Genomic DNA, 11119 nt, shown 5'->3' with positions numbered 1-11119 from the left:
TTTCCTCCTCACCTTGTTGTTTTCATAATTTTCCAGTTTCTTCTTTTTTGTCGCGGACACTGCCTCTTCCGGCCGAAAAAAAAAACTACGATCTTCCCCGGCAGCCAGTCCGAAATCCGAACCGGGGAACGTAATCGAACGACCGGCCGTAGCGGGCGGTACGTTGTCCATGTAGCAGACAGGGGGATTCTGTGTAGGCGGATTATCAGATTGGAGGGGGAATGCTACCAAGGGGTCGAGTTCATTGAAACTAATCAGAAAATCGTCCTCTTGGTCCATGTTCAGGGGCAATATACTGCGCAACACAATGCCAGTATTTAAAAAAATAAAAAAAGGTAAAAAGGGTGATGTCAGCTCTGGTTTGACCTGTTGAGTATGCACCCAGTTTAGAGAGTGAACTCGGTCAGTGTGTCATCATACCATCAACCCTTTACGACCGTGACCAGTTCTATGACTTTACTTTATGATAAAGTAAAAATAAAAAAACTTTACTTAAAAAAAAAACCCTTCCAAAAGTGACTCTACTTTATTTAACTCTAAATACTTTTTATAGTCACGGCCGTCTACCGGCCTCTGAATCGAAAACTAAAATAAAATAAAATAATTTTATAAAAAAAAAGAAAATTAAAATAAACACCGGGATGCCAGACTGTTTTTGGTCAAACAGACAAACCTTAAATTTAATTTAATAAAAAAATAAAAGGCAACCTGAACCAAGGGTTGCCGCGAACTTTGGCCAAGTGCCTTAAAATATTTACCCCAAAAAATTAATAATAAAAAATAAAAATATAAAAAATACAAAAAATAAAAATGAACTAAATCCCCAAGGTTAGGTTGGGATGGATTTGGGTTATTAGTTTAGGTAATGGGGAGCTGCTACTGTCGTCCGGACGCTCAGCACCCCCGGTTAAAATAAAACCTGAAACTAGAAAATTTTCCACCCCGTGAAAAAAAACACAACACCCAAAACCCTGAAAAAACCCAAAAAATAAACACGCCTAACCCGGATACAAAAAGAAAAAAATTAGGTTAATTAATAACCTAAAATTCAACGTGACTACCAACACTCAACTGAGCAGGCCTACAACCCCACAATTAGCAGCAAAAATAAAAAAAATAAAAATAAAAAAAATAAAAATAAAATAAAACTTGTTGTTATAAAAAAATTTTTAACCCAAAAAAAATTCAACTTCCCAACTCAAAACAATAAATGTGTATAACGACGATTGTTAAACCGATCTACTGAAGCTTTGAGAGAGCACTCTTCAGCTTGGAAATTCCATGGTCTTGCATAAATGTATTATTTACATAACAACCTCTAAACGTGAATATACATACCGTTGCCGTAAGCCCAGTCGTCGCTAAGGCGTTGGCAAACTTTTTGATATATGTACTAATGGTTTTCTTGTTGGATTTACACCACTGTCTTCCCAAATATTTGATTTGCATCTTCAAAAATTTGAAAACGTAAAGTTACATCAAATTTTTATGTTATACTTTACCATTTATTTTTACGTTACCAATTCGGTGCCGGTTTAAACACTCACAAGCATCTAAACGGAAAAAAAAACAGTAAGTCAAATTTAATTGAAAAAATTAGCTGTCAATGTAGCAATCAAGAGAGTATCCTTAAGGTCACGTTACCATTTTTACCATAAACAGGAAACCTAAAAATGTTTCGTGATTTGTTTAATTATTGAATTCAGTTACAAAGGTCACGTGACTACTCTTAAGCGTCGAATGGAATCATGAAAGTCAGACGTGACATTTCTTAAGCTTTAAATTTCTTAAAAAAATATTGCATTCACTCCATCTTTAGTTTAAAGTGTTTTAATAATAGAAATGTTGTTTCTGTAGGTCTGTTGACAACAAACGTCAATGGTCATTCTGAAAAAAAAATAGATTAGCGTGATAATTCAACATAATCTCAAAACCCTGGCAAAACGTCAGCCATAATGTTGATTGAGTCAGTTTCAGCTTTGGAAGTTGACGATGATTTTCAATTAAGCAATCATATATTGAGGTAAATTCGGCAACATAGTACAAATTCTCAGTTGGATTGTCCTCCATTTCAGGCTCTGTAGTCGATATTGGATTTCTAGCTATATCCTCTTCTGTCTTAATTTGGAGCTCAGCTAGAGATGTGTACGAAAGCTAAAATATCTCTTGTTAAGTTTAGCATGCGATTCTTAGAGAGTTTGCACACCTCTTTCAAAATTCCCATTCTGTCGAGAATAGGCTGAATTAGTGGAATAACGTTTCAGAATCACCAAGTGATGTGTATCCTAAAAACTTTATCCTGGGGGCATCCAAAAATGCTTCTATGTTTTTCTGTCAAACTTTCGGTTTGCAAGGTAGTCTTTTTGCAATGGGTGCATTATCTTGCGGAGGAGGTGATACTTGCACGTTGTACATATTTAAAATGTGACTGTTAAACGTTTGGCTAGCCTCATTATTATCGCTCGGTCGTCTTTTATCATACTCTATATCAGTAATTTTGTCGCCATTTTCGCTTGGCATGGGGATTTTCCATTCCATTCCCAAAGCTTCTTGATCGTCAAGACTGCTTTGTTTCATCAAACTCTGAAATAATACGTTTAAATTTTTTTTTTGCGATTTTCTAGTCAGCTTTTAATTTATTCTTGCATCACCTTCATTTTACTTAAAAAATGTAAAATCAAATTCTTGGCTGCAAAAATATATGAGCTTTTATAAATTTTGAATCCGCGCCTAAATAGCACACAACCAAGCACACAACGATCTGTGTTCAATAGATACAATAATGACACAATATTTGTATTCGTTTCAAACTACTATTTTTGTTTAATTGAATTATTGCAGAGTACTGCAAGTTTTCTTTTATCTTAATTTTTAAAGCTCTATTCCTTAGGACACATTAAAAAAAAACAAGAAAACACTAAACATTTATGTTCCTTTTTTATACATTTTAACTATGGTCTCTTCACGTGTTATGGTTCAATTTCCTCCTCACCTTGTTGTTTTCATAATTTTCCAGTTTCTTCTATTTTGTCGCGGACACTGCCTCTTCCGGCCGAAAAAAAAAACTACGATCTTCCCCGGCAGCCAGTCCGAAATCCGAACCGGGGAACGCAATCGAACGACCGGCCGTAGCGGGCGGTACGTTGTCCATGTAGCAGACAGGGGGATTCTGTGTAGGCGGATTATCAGATTGGAGGGGGAATGCTACCAAGGGGTCGAGTTCATTGAAACTAATCAGAAAATCGTCCTCTTGGTCCATGTTCAGGGGCAATATACTGCGCAACACAATGCCAATATATAAAAAAAGGTAAAAAGGGTGATGTCAGCTCTGGTTTGACCTGTTGAGTATGCACCCAGTTTAGAGAGTGAACTCGGTCAGTGTATCATCATACCATCAACCCTTTACGACCGTGACCAGTTCTATGACTTTACTTTATGATAAAGTAAAAATAAAAAAACTTTACTTAAAAAAAAACCCTTTCAAAAGTGACTCTACTTTATTTAACTCTAAATACTTTTTATAGTCACGGCCGTCTACCGGCCTCTGAATTGAAAACAAAAATAAAGTAAAATAATTTTATAAAAAAAAAGAAAATTAAAATAAACACCGGGATGCCAGACTGTTTTTGGTCAAACAGACAAACCTTAAATTTAATTTAATAAAAAAATAAAAGGCAACCTGAACCAAGGGTTGCCGCGAACTTTGGCCAAGTGCCTTAAAATATTTACCCCAAAAAATTAATAATAAAAATAAAATATAAAAATACAAAAAATAAAAATGAACTAAATCCCCAAGGTTAGGTTGGGATGGATTTGGGTTATTAGTTTAGGTAATGGGGAGCTGCTACTGTCGTCCGGACGCTCAGCACCCCCGGTTAACCTAAAACCTGAAACTAGAAAATTTTCCACCCCGTGAAAAAAAACACAACACCCAAAACCCTGAAAAAACCCAAAAAATAAACACGCCTAACCCGGATACAAAAAGAAAAAAATTAGGTTAATTAATAACCTAAAATTCAACGTGACTACCAACACTCAACTGAGCAGGCCTACAACCCCACAATTAGCAGCAAAAAAAAAAAATAAAAATAAAAAAAATAAAAATAAAATAAAACTTGTTATAAAAAAATTTTTAACCCAAAAAAAATTCAACTTCCCAACTCAAAACAATAAATGTGTATAACGACGATTGTTAAACCGATCTACTGAAGCTTTGAGAGAGCACTCTTCAGCTTGGAAATTCCATGGTCTTGCATAAATGTATTATTTACATAACAACCTCTAAAAGTAATATACATACCGTTGCCGTAAGCCCAGTCGTCGCTAAGGCGTTGGCAAACTTTTTGATATATGTACTAATGGTTTTCTTGTTGGATTTACACCACTGTCTTCCCAAATATTTTATTTGCATCTTCAAAAATTTGAAAACGTATAGTTACGTCAAATTTTTATGATATACTTTAGAATTGGTGCCGGTTTAAACACACACAAGCATCTAAACGGAAAAAAAAACAGTAAGTCAAATTTAATTGAAAAAATTAGCTGTCAATGTAGCAAATCAAGAGAGTATCCTTAAGGTCACGTTACCATTTTTACCATAAACAGGAAACCTAAAAACGTTTCGTGATTTGTTTAATTATTGAATTCAGTTACAAAGGTCACGTGACTACTCTTAAGCGTCGAATGTAATCATGAAAGTCAGACGTGACATTTCTTAAGCTTTAAATTTCTTAAAAAAATATTGCATTCACTCCATCTTTAGTTTAAAGTGTTTTAATAATAGAAATGTTGTTTCTGTAGGTCTGTTGACAACAAACGTCAATGGTCATTCTGAAAAAAAAATAGATTAGCGTGATAATTCAACATAATCTCAAAACCCTGGCAAAACGTCAGCCATAATGTTGATTGAGTCAGTTTCAGCTTTGGAAGTTGACGATGATTTTCAATTAAGCAATCATATATTGAGGTAAATTCGGCAACATAGTACAAATTCTCAGTTGGATTGTCCTCCATTTCAGGCTCTGTAGTCGATATTGGATTTCTAGCTATATCCTCTTCTGTCTTAATTTGGAGCTCAGCTAGAGATGTGTACGAAAGCTAAAATATCTCTTGTTAAGTGTAGCATGCGATTCTTAGAGAGTTTGCACACCTCTTTCAAAATTCCCATTCTGTCGTGAATAGGCTGAATTAGTGGAATAACGTTTCAGAATCACCAAGGGATGTGTATCCTAAAAACTTTATCCTGGGGGCATCCAATAATGCTTCTATGTTTTTCTGTCAAACTTACGGTTTGCAAGGTAGTCCTTTTGCAATGGGTGCATTATCTTGCGGAGGAGGTGATACTTGCACGTTGTACATATTTAAAATGTGACTGTTAAACGTTTGGCTAGCCTCATTATTATGGCTCGGTCGTCTTTTATCATACTCTATATCAGTAATTTTGTCGCCATTTTCGCTTGGCATGGGGATTTTCCATTCCATTCCCAAAGCTTCTTGATCGTCAAGACTGCTTTGTTTCATCAAACTCTGAAATAATACGTTTAAACATTTTTTTTTTTGCGATTTTCTAGTCGGCTTTTAATTTATTCTTGCATCACCTTCATTTTACTTAAAAAATGTAAAATCAAATTCTTGGCTGCAAAAATATATGAGCTTTTATAAATTTTGAATCCGCGCCTAAATAGCACACAACCAAGCACACAACGATCTGTGTTCAATAGATACAATAATGACACAATATTTGTATTCGTTTAAAACTACTATTTTTGTTTAATTGAATTATTGCAGAGTACTGCAAGTTTTCTTTTATCTTAATTTTTAAAGCTCTATTCCTTAGGACACATTAAAAAAAAACAAGAAAACACTAAACATTTATGTTCCTTTTTTATACATTTTAACTATGGTCTGTTCACGTGTTATGGTTCAATTTCCTCCTCACCTTGTTGTTTTCATAATTTTCCAGTTTCTTCTATTTTGTCGCGGACACTGCCTCTTCCGGCCGAAAAAAAAAACTACGATCTTCCCCGGCAGCCAGTCCGAAATCCGAACCGGGGAACGTAATCGAACGACCGGCCGTAGCGGGCGGTACGTTGTCCATGTAGCAGACAGGGGGATTCTGTGTAGGCGGATTATCAGATTGGAGGGGGAATGCTACCAAGGGGTCGAGTTCATTGAAACTAATCAGAAAATCGTCCTCTTGGTCCATGTTCAGGGGCAATATACTGCGCAACACAATGCCAGTATTTAAAAAAATAAAAAAAGGTAAAAAGGGTGATGTCAGCTCTGGTTTGACCTGTTGAGTATGCACCCAGTTTAGAGAGTGAACTCGGTCAGTGTGTCATCATACCATCAACCCTTTACGACCGTGACCAGTTCTATGACTTTACTTTATGATAAAGTAAAAATAAAAAAACTTTACTTAAAAAAAAAACCCTTTCAAAAGTGACTCTACTTTATTTAACTCTAAATACTTTTTATAGTCACGGCCGTCTACCGGCCTCTGAATCGAAAACTAAAATAAAATAAAATAATTTTATAAAAAAAAAGAAAATTAAAATAAACACCGGGATGCCAGACTGTTTTTGGTCAAACAGACAAACCTTAAATTTAATTTAATAAAAAAATAAAAGGCAACCTGAACCAAGGGTTGCCGCGAACTTTGGCCAAGTGCCTTAAAATATTTACCCCAAAAAATTAATAATAAAAAATAAAAATATAAAAAATACAAAAAATAAAAATGAACTAAATCCCCAAGGTTAGGTTGGGATGGATTTGGGTTATTAGTTTAGGTAATGGGGAGCTGCTACTGTCGTCCGGACGCTCAGCACCCCCGGTTAACCTAAAACCTGAAACTAGAAAATTTTCCACCCCGTGAAAAAAAACACAACACCCAAAACCCTGAAAAAACCCAAAAAATAAACACGCCTAACCCGGATACAACAAGAAAAAAATTAGGTTAATTAATAACCTAAAATTCAACGTGACTACCAACACTCAACTGAGCAGGCCTACAACCCCACAATTAGCAGCAAAAATTAAAAAAATAAAAATAACATAAAACTTGTTGTTATAAAAAAATTTTTAACCCAAAAAAAATTCAACTTCCCAACTCAAAACAATAAATGTGTATAACGACGATTGTTAAACCGATCTACTGAAGCTTTGAGAGAGCACTCTTCAGCTTGGAAATTCCATGGTCTTGCATAAATGTATTATTTACATAACAACCTCTAAACGTGAATATACATACCGTTGCCGTAAGCCCAGTCGTCGCTAAGGCGTTGGCAAACTTTTTGATATATGTACTAATGGTTTTCTTGTTGGATTTACACCACTGTCTTCCCAAATATTTGATTTGCATCTTCAAAAATTTGAAAACGTAAAGTTTTCAAAATTGATGAATTGGTGCCGGTTTAAACACACACAAGCATCTAAACGGAAAAAAAACAGTAAGTCAAATTTAATTTAAAGTGATTACACAAATGTCCAGATTCAAGTGTGTTAGTACCACTTTAAACGGTGACGGTTCGAAGACTCACTTTGTTGAGTTAGGTTTTGGATGGAGGAAGGCGGTCTTTGTAAACGATTCGTATCGCGTATCTGTAGACGATAGCAATAGAATTCGCGAAAAGTGATTGTCCTCGTCACGTTCCGAACGTGATGGATCTCTTTATCAAAGCCAAATTCTCCATTCGGAAATAGTTACCGTACACCATGGGGTCGGCCCATTTATTGAGGTTTTTAAGTTCGTGTCTACCCCGGCCGTCGCGTGGGTAGATGCACAAATCAACCTCGAAGGGTGGTTTGTTGACAAAAACGGCCGCAATTTCAAGGTCGCACGCGGGCAAACTGTAGTTTCTCACTTCGCGATTAATATTGTCCCTAAATCCGATCACTAAACTGTCGAGAATGGCGTTTCTTTCCTCGGGAGAGGTCGCGGCCGCCTGTTTTCTTTGAATTACCACACTGATGGTTTGGTAACTATGAATTATCGGATTGACCCGACGCAACATCGTTTCAATGTTACGTATAGTTAGGGGTGCGATGCGGTCATCCAAAAATTCCACCCTTCGATTGACAGCATTATTCGAGTCAACGAAATAATACAGTTAAGTTTGAGAGTAATTTTGTCGTCTCTAACCTGCTGGCTATTATTTATCGTTACTTGACCATTACTATTGTCTGCTGCAAAAAGTCGAACCGGAATGGCGTGAGTATAGTGGTAAATCTGTCCGCAAATCGTAAAACACCAATGACCACTCACTCCTTCCGGATGAACATCGGTAGGAACAGTCGATTTGAACGATGCCATTGCAAATAAACTGTTTATTGTACGGACGTTGTTCCGAAATTGAACGGCCATCGGTGAATCGTCCGTGAGATATTCAAACATCTCGCGGGGACATGAACCCAACGGCGCTAACACAACATCGCCACTCTTACCTCAGAACTCTTTGCCGACAGATTTTTCTTGATCAAAGCCGACGGCCGAACACAACAAACACCGTTTTGTTAAATCGCCCACATTGTAAACTGCAACACGGGACTCGGCATCGAGAGGCGTGCCCACAGTTATGGCTTGTCTATAAGTTCGTGTGATTGAATTGGGAGCGTAAACACGTTCCCGTCGTTGTTCCGCCGGTGTTGGTATGTGCAAAGCCGGTAAAAAAGGTGGCGACAGAGGTAAAGGGGGGAAAGCAGATCAAAATCCGCTGCAAAAACAGGAGACGCAGAAGAACCTTGTGGCGACGACGTTGCTGACGAAACTGAGGACAAAACTGGTAAATCAGGTGTAACAACAATAAACTCAACAGGTAAGACAGGAGATGGTGGTGGTGGCGATGATGCTGATGGTCCGGACGCGTCAACCAAAATCGGTTCCGTTGCTGTCACGTCGTCATCGTCAATTAGCATAACTACATTATTGTCATCATTATTTTGAAAAGAAAGCGGTCGAACCGATGAATTGGACAACACATCCGCACGATTTAGAATTACGCGTAGTTGACGCGGTCTTTCGACGCAACGTTCAAGTACCACGCGCAATTCCCTCATCAATCCCACATAATCGAGAGGCGTAATCAAAACATGCAACTCACCCGGCAACTCTTCCATCCGATGTAATACAACCTGGAGTTCTCGACGACGATCCCAATCAAATCGCTCCAAGGCCAATCGCAGGATGCGGCGCTCCCAATCGAAGCGCTCGAGCATCACCCTAAGTTGACTAAGGAACTGTTGTTGACGCTCATCGTCGTTGTTACTGTTGTTCATGATGTTTGTTGTTGGTCGTCTATTTCAAGAAAAACAAATCAAACATTTTTTAATTTCAAATTTTAAAATTTCCCAAAAATTCCCTCTTTTCTAAAAAAACCACTCTCAATTGAAAAATTACTTTTTTTTTTCGTTCCACTCAAAACAATGCCTAAACACGTTTCATTTCCGTAAAAAATAACCGTTCTGAAGATATCTAAACTAATTTTAAAATGATTTTAAAATTTTTCAAAATAAAAAAAAAAAACAGTCAAAATGACAGTTTTAATTGTGCAAATCAATTGTAGATGACTTTAAAAATTAAATAGAATTAATTTTTATCAAAAAAACACACTATTTGAATTTTTCAAAATGTTAAAAACAGTTAAAATGGCTGTTTTAATGGTGCAAATTGATTGCAGAAAACTTTAAAAATTAATTACAATTAATTTTAAAATAGAAAAAGTAATTTGAAATATTTGAAAAATTTTGAAAATTGAAAAAATTAGTCAAAATGATAATTTTAATAAAGCAGATCTATTGTAGAACACTATAAAAATTGAATAAAATCGATTTTTATCAAAAAACGCACTTGTTGTAATTTTGAAATTTTTTGAAAAAGTTAAAATGACAGTTTAAATGGTGCCAAATGATTGCAGAACACTTAAAAAATTGAATAGAATTTATTTTGATCAGATAAACCCATATTTTGAATTTTTGAAAAATTTTGAAAAATAAAAAAAAATTCAAAATGACAGTTTTAATAAAGCAAATCGATTGTAAAACAGTATAAAAATTGAATAAAATCGATGTTTATCAAAAAAGTCACACTTTAAATTTTTGAAAAAATTAGAAACAATTAAAATGGCAGGTTAAATGGTGCCAAATGATTGCAGAACACTTTAGAAATTAAATAGAATTCATTTTAATCAAAAAAACATACCAGGTGTCCAAGAGCACCCTGGACATAGGAGATTAACATGGGAAAACTGTTTTGATTTTTTTATGCCTGTACGGTTGATTTGATTGAAAAATCGTATTATTAAAAGTTGTAGTACCTATCACGGACTAGTTTTCGAGCAACCGTACCAGCAACAATGACCTGTTTACCCGTTAAATGATTGCAGAACACTATAAAAATTTAATAAAATCGATTATCATAAAAAAACCCACTTTTTGAATTTTTAAAAAAATTTGAAAATTAAAAAAAATATAAAATGACAATTTTAATGAAGCAGATCGATTGTAAAACGCTATAAAAATTTAATAAAATCGATTTTTATCAAAAAAACACACTTTTTTAGTTTTTGAAAATTATTAAAACAGTTAAAATGACAGTTTTAATGGTGCAAAATGATTGCGGAACACTACAAAAATTGAAAAAATTCGATTTTTATTAAAAAAATACACTTTTAATTTTTTGAAAAAGTAAAAAATAGTTAAAATAACAGTTTAATAGTGCAAAATGATTGCAGAACACTTTAAAAATTGAAAAAAGTCGATTTTTATCAAAAAAACAAATATTTTCAATTCTTGAAAAAGTTTAAAACAGTTAAAATGACAGAGTAAATTGAAACTTATAGTAATTTTTAATGCTCAAAATTATTCCGTCATAAAAAATGTGGGTTTCTATTTAAAAAACTTGAGATTTTTCATTTTTTTTAGTGGCAAGTTTATGATTTTTTTTTTGACGACCCTGTATACAAATGAGTCATTACGCACCCTCAGTTTAATAAAACGATCCTTTATTTACAATAACCCAAAGTTTCATTGCAAAATGAAATACGGTTTTAACATAGTACAAAAATATGTTGAGCGTTGCAACTGTCACTTTTTTGGAAAAACATCAAATATTTCGAAAACGGCT

At 35.0% G+C, this 11119-nt stretch overlaps 1 protein-coding gene, 1 long non-coding RNA gene and 1 pseudogene across 4 annotated transcripts in view; all 3 read right to left on the bottom strand.

Moving 5' to 3' along the window:
• Positions 1 to 339: 339 nt before the first annotated feature.
• Positions 340 to 3719, bottom strand: LOC145738203 (uncharacterized). The gene is made up of 5 exons (XR_014180639.1): positions 2993 to 3719; positions 2207 to 2583; positions 1503 to 2154; positions 1339 to 1449; positions 340 to 925 (listed from the first exon to the last, which is right to left on the bottom strand). It is a non-coding gene; the product is annotated as an uncharacterized LOC145738203 (long non-coding RNA).
• A 102-nt stretch (positions 3720 to 3821) lies between these two features.
• The window catches only part of LOC145738100 (striatin-interacting protein 1-like), a 48439-nt pseudogene continuing 41141 nt past the window's right edge, over positions 3822 to 11119 (bottom strand). The window contains exons 3-4 of the transcript XR_014180589.1: positions 5150 to 5526; positions 3822 to 5097 (exon numbers count right to left, since the gene is read on the bottom strand). The product of XR_014180589.1 is annotated as a striatin-interacting protein 1-like (transcript). The remainder of the gene's footprint in view (positions 5098 to 5149; positions 5527 to 11119) is intronic.
• LOC145738098 (uncharacterized) lies at positions 6266 to 9301 on the bottom strand. Of its 2 annotated transcripts, none has more exons than XM_081992963.1 (2): positions 7250 to 9301; positions 6266 to 6851 (listed from the first exon to the last, which is right to left on the bottom strand). In XM_081992963.1, the coding sequence occupies exon 1, from the start codon at positions 9271 to 9273 to the stop codon at positions 8572 to 8574; it is 702 nt and encodes a 233-aa protein (XP_081849089.1). In that variant the 5' UTR covers positions 9274 to 9301; the 3' UTR covers positions 6266 to 6851; positions 7250 to 8571. The 2 variants fall into 2 exon arrangements, with proteins under 2 accessions (XP_081849089.1, XP_081849090.1); XM_081992964.1 differs by having other exon boundaries at positions 6266 to 6838.

The sequence above is a fragment of the Ips typographus genome, linkage group LG15 (genome assembly GCF_016097725.1).
Source record: "Ips typographus isolate SLU linkage group LG15, UJ_Ityp_2.0, whole genome shotgun sequence".
NCBI classification, from domain to species: domain Eukaryota; kingdom Metazoa; phylum Arthropoda; class Insecta; order Coleoptera; family Curculionidae; genus Ips; species Ips typographus.
Note: the sequence above shows the minus strand (reverse complement) of the source record. Positions and strands in the feature narration are given on the sequence as shown.

Coding starts and splice junctions, on each gene's coding strand:
- LOC145738098 (XM_081992963.1), bottom strand. CDS start 9,273: ATGAACAACAGTAACAACGACGATGAGCGTCAACAACAGTTCCTTAGT.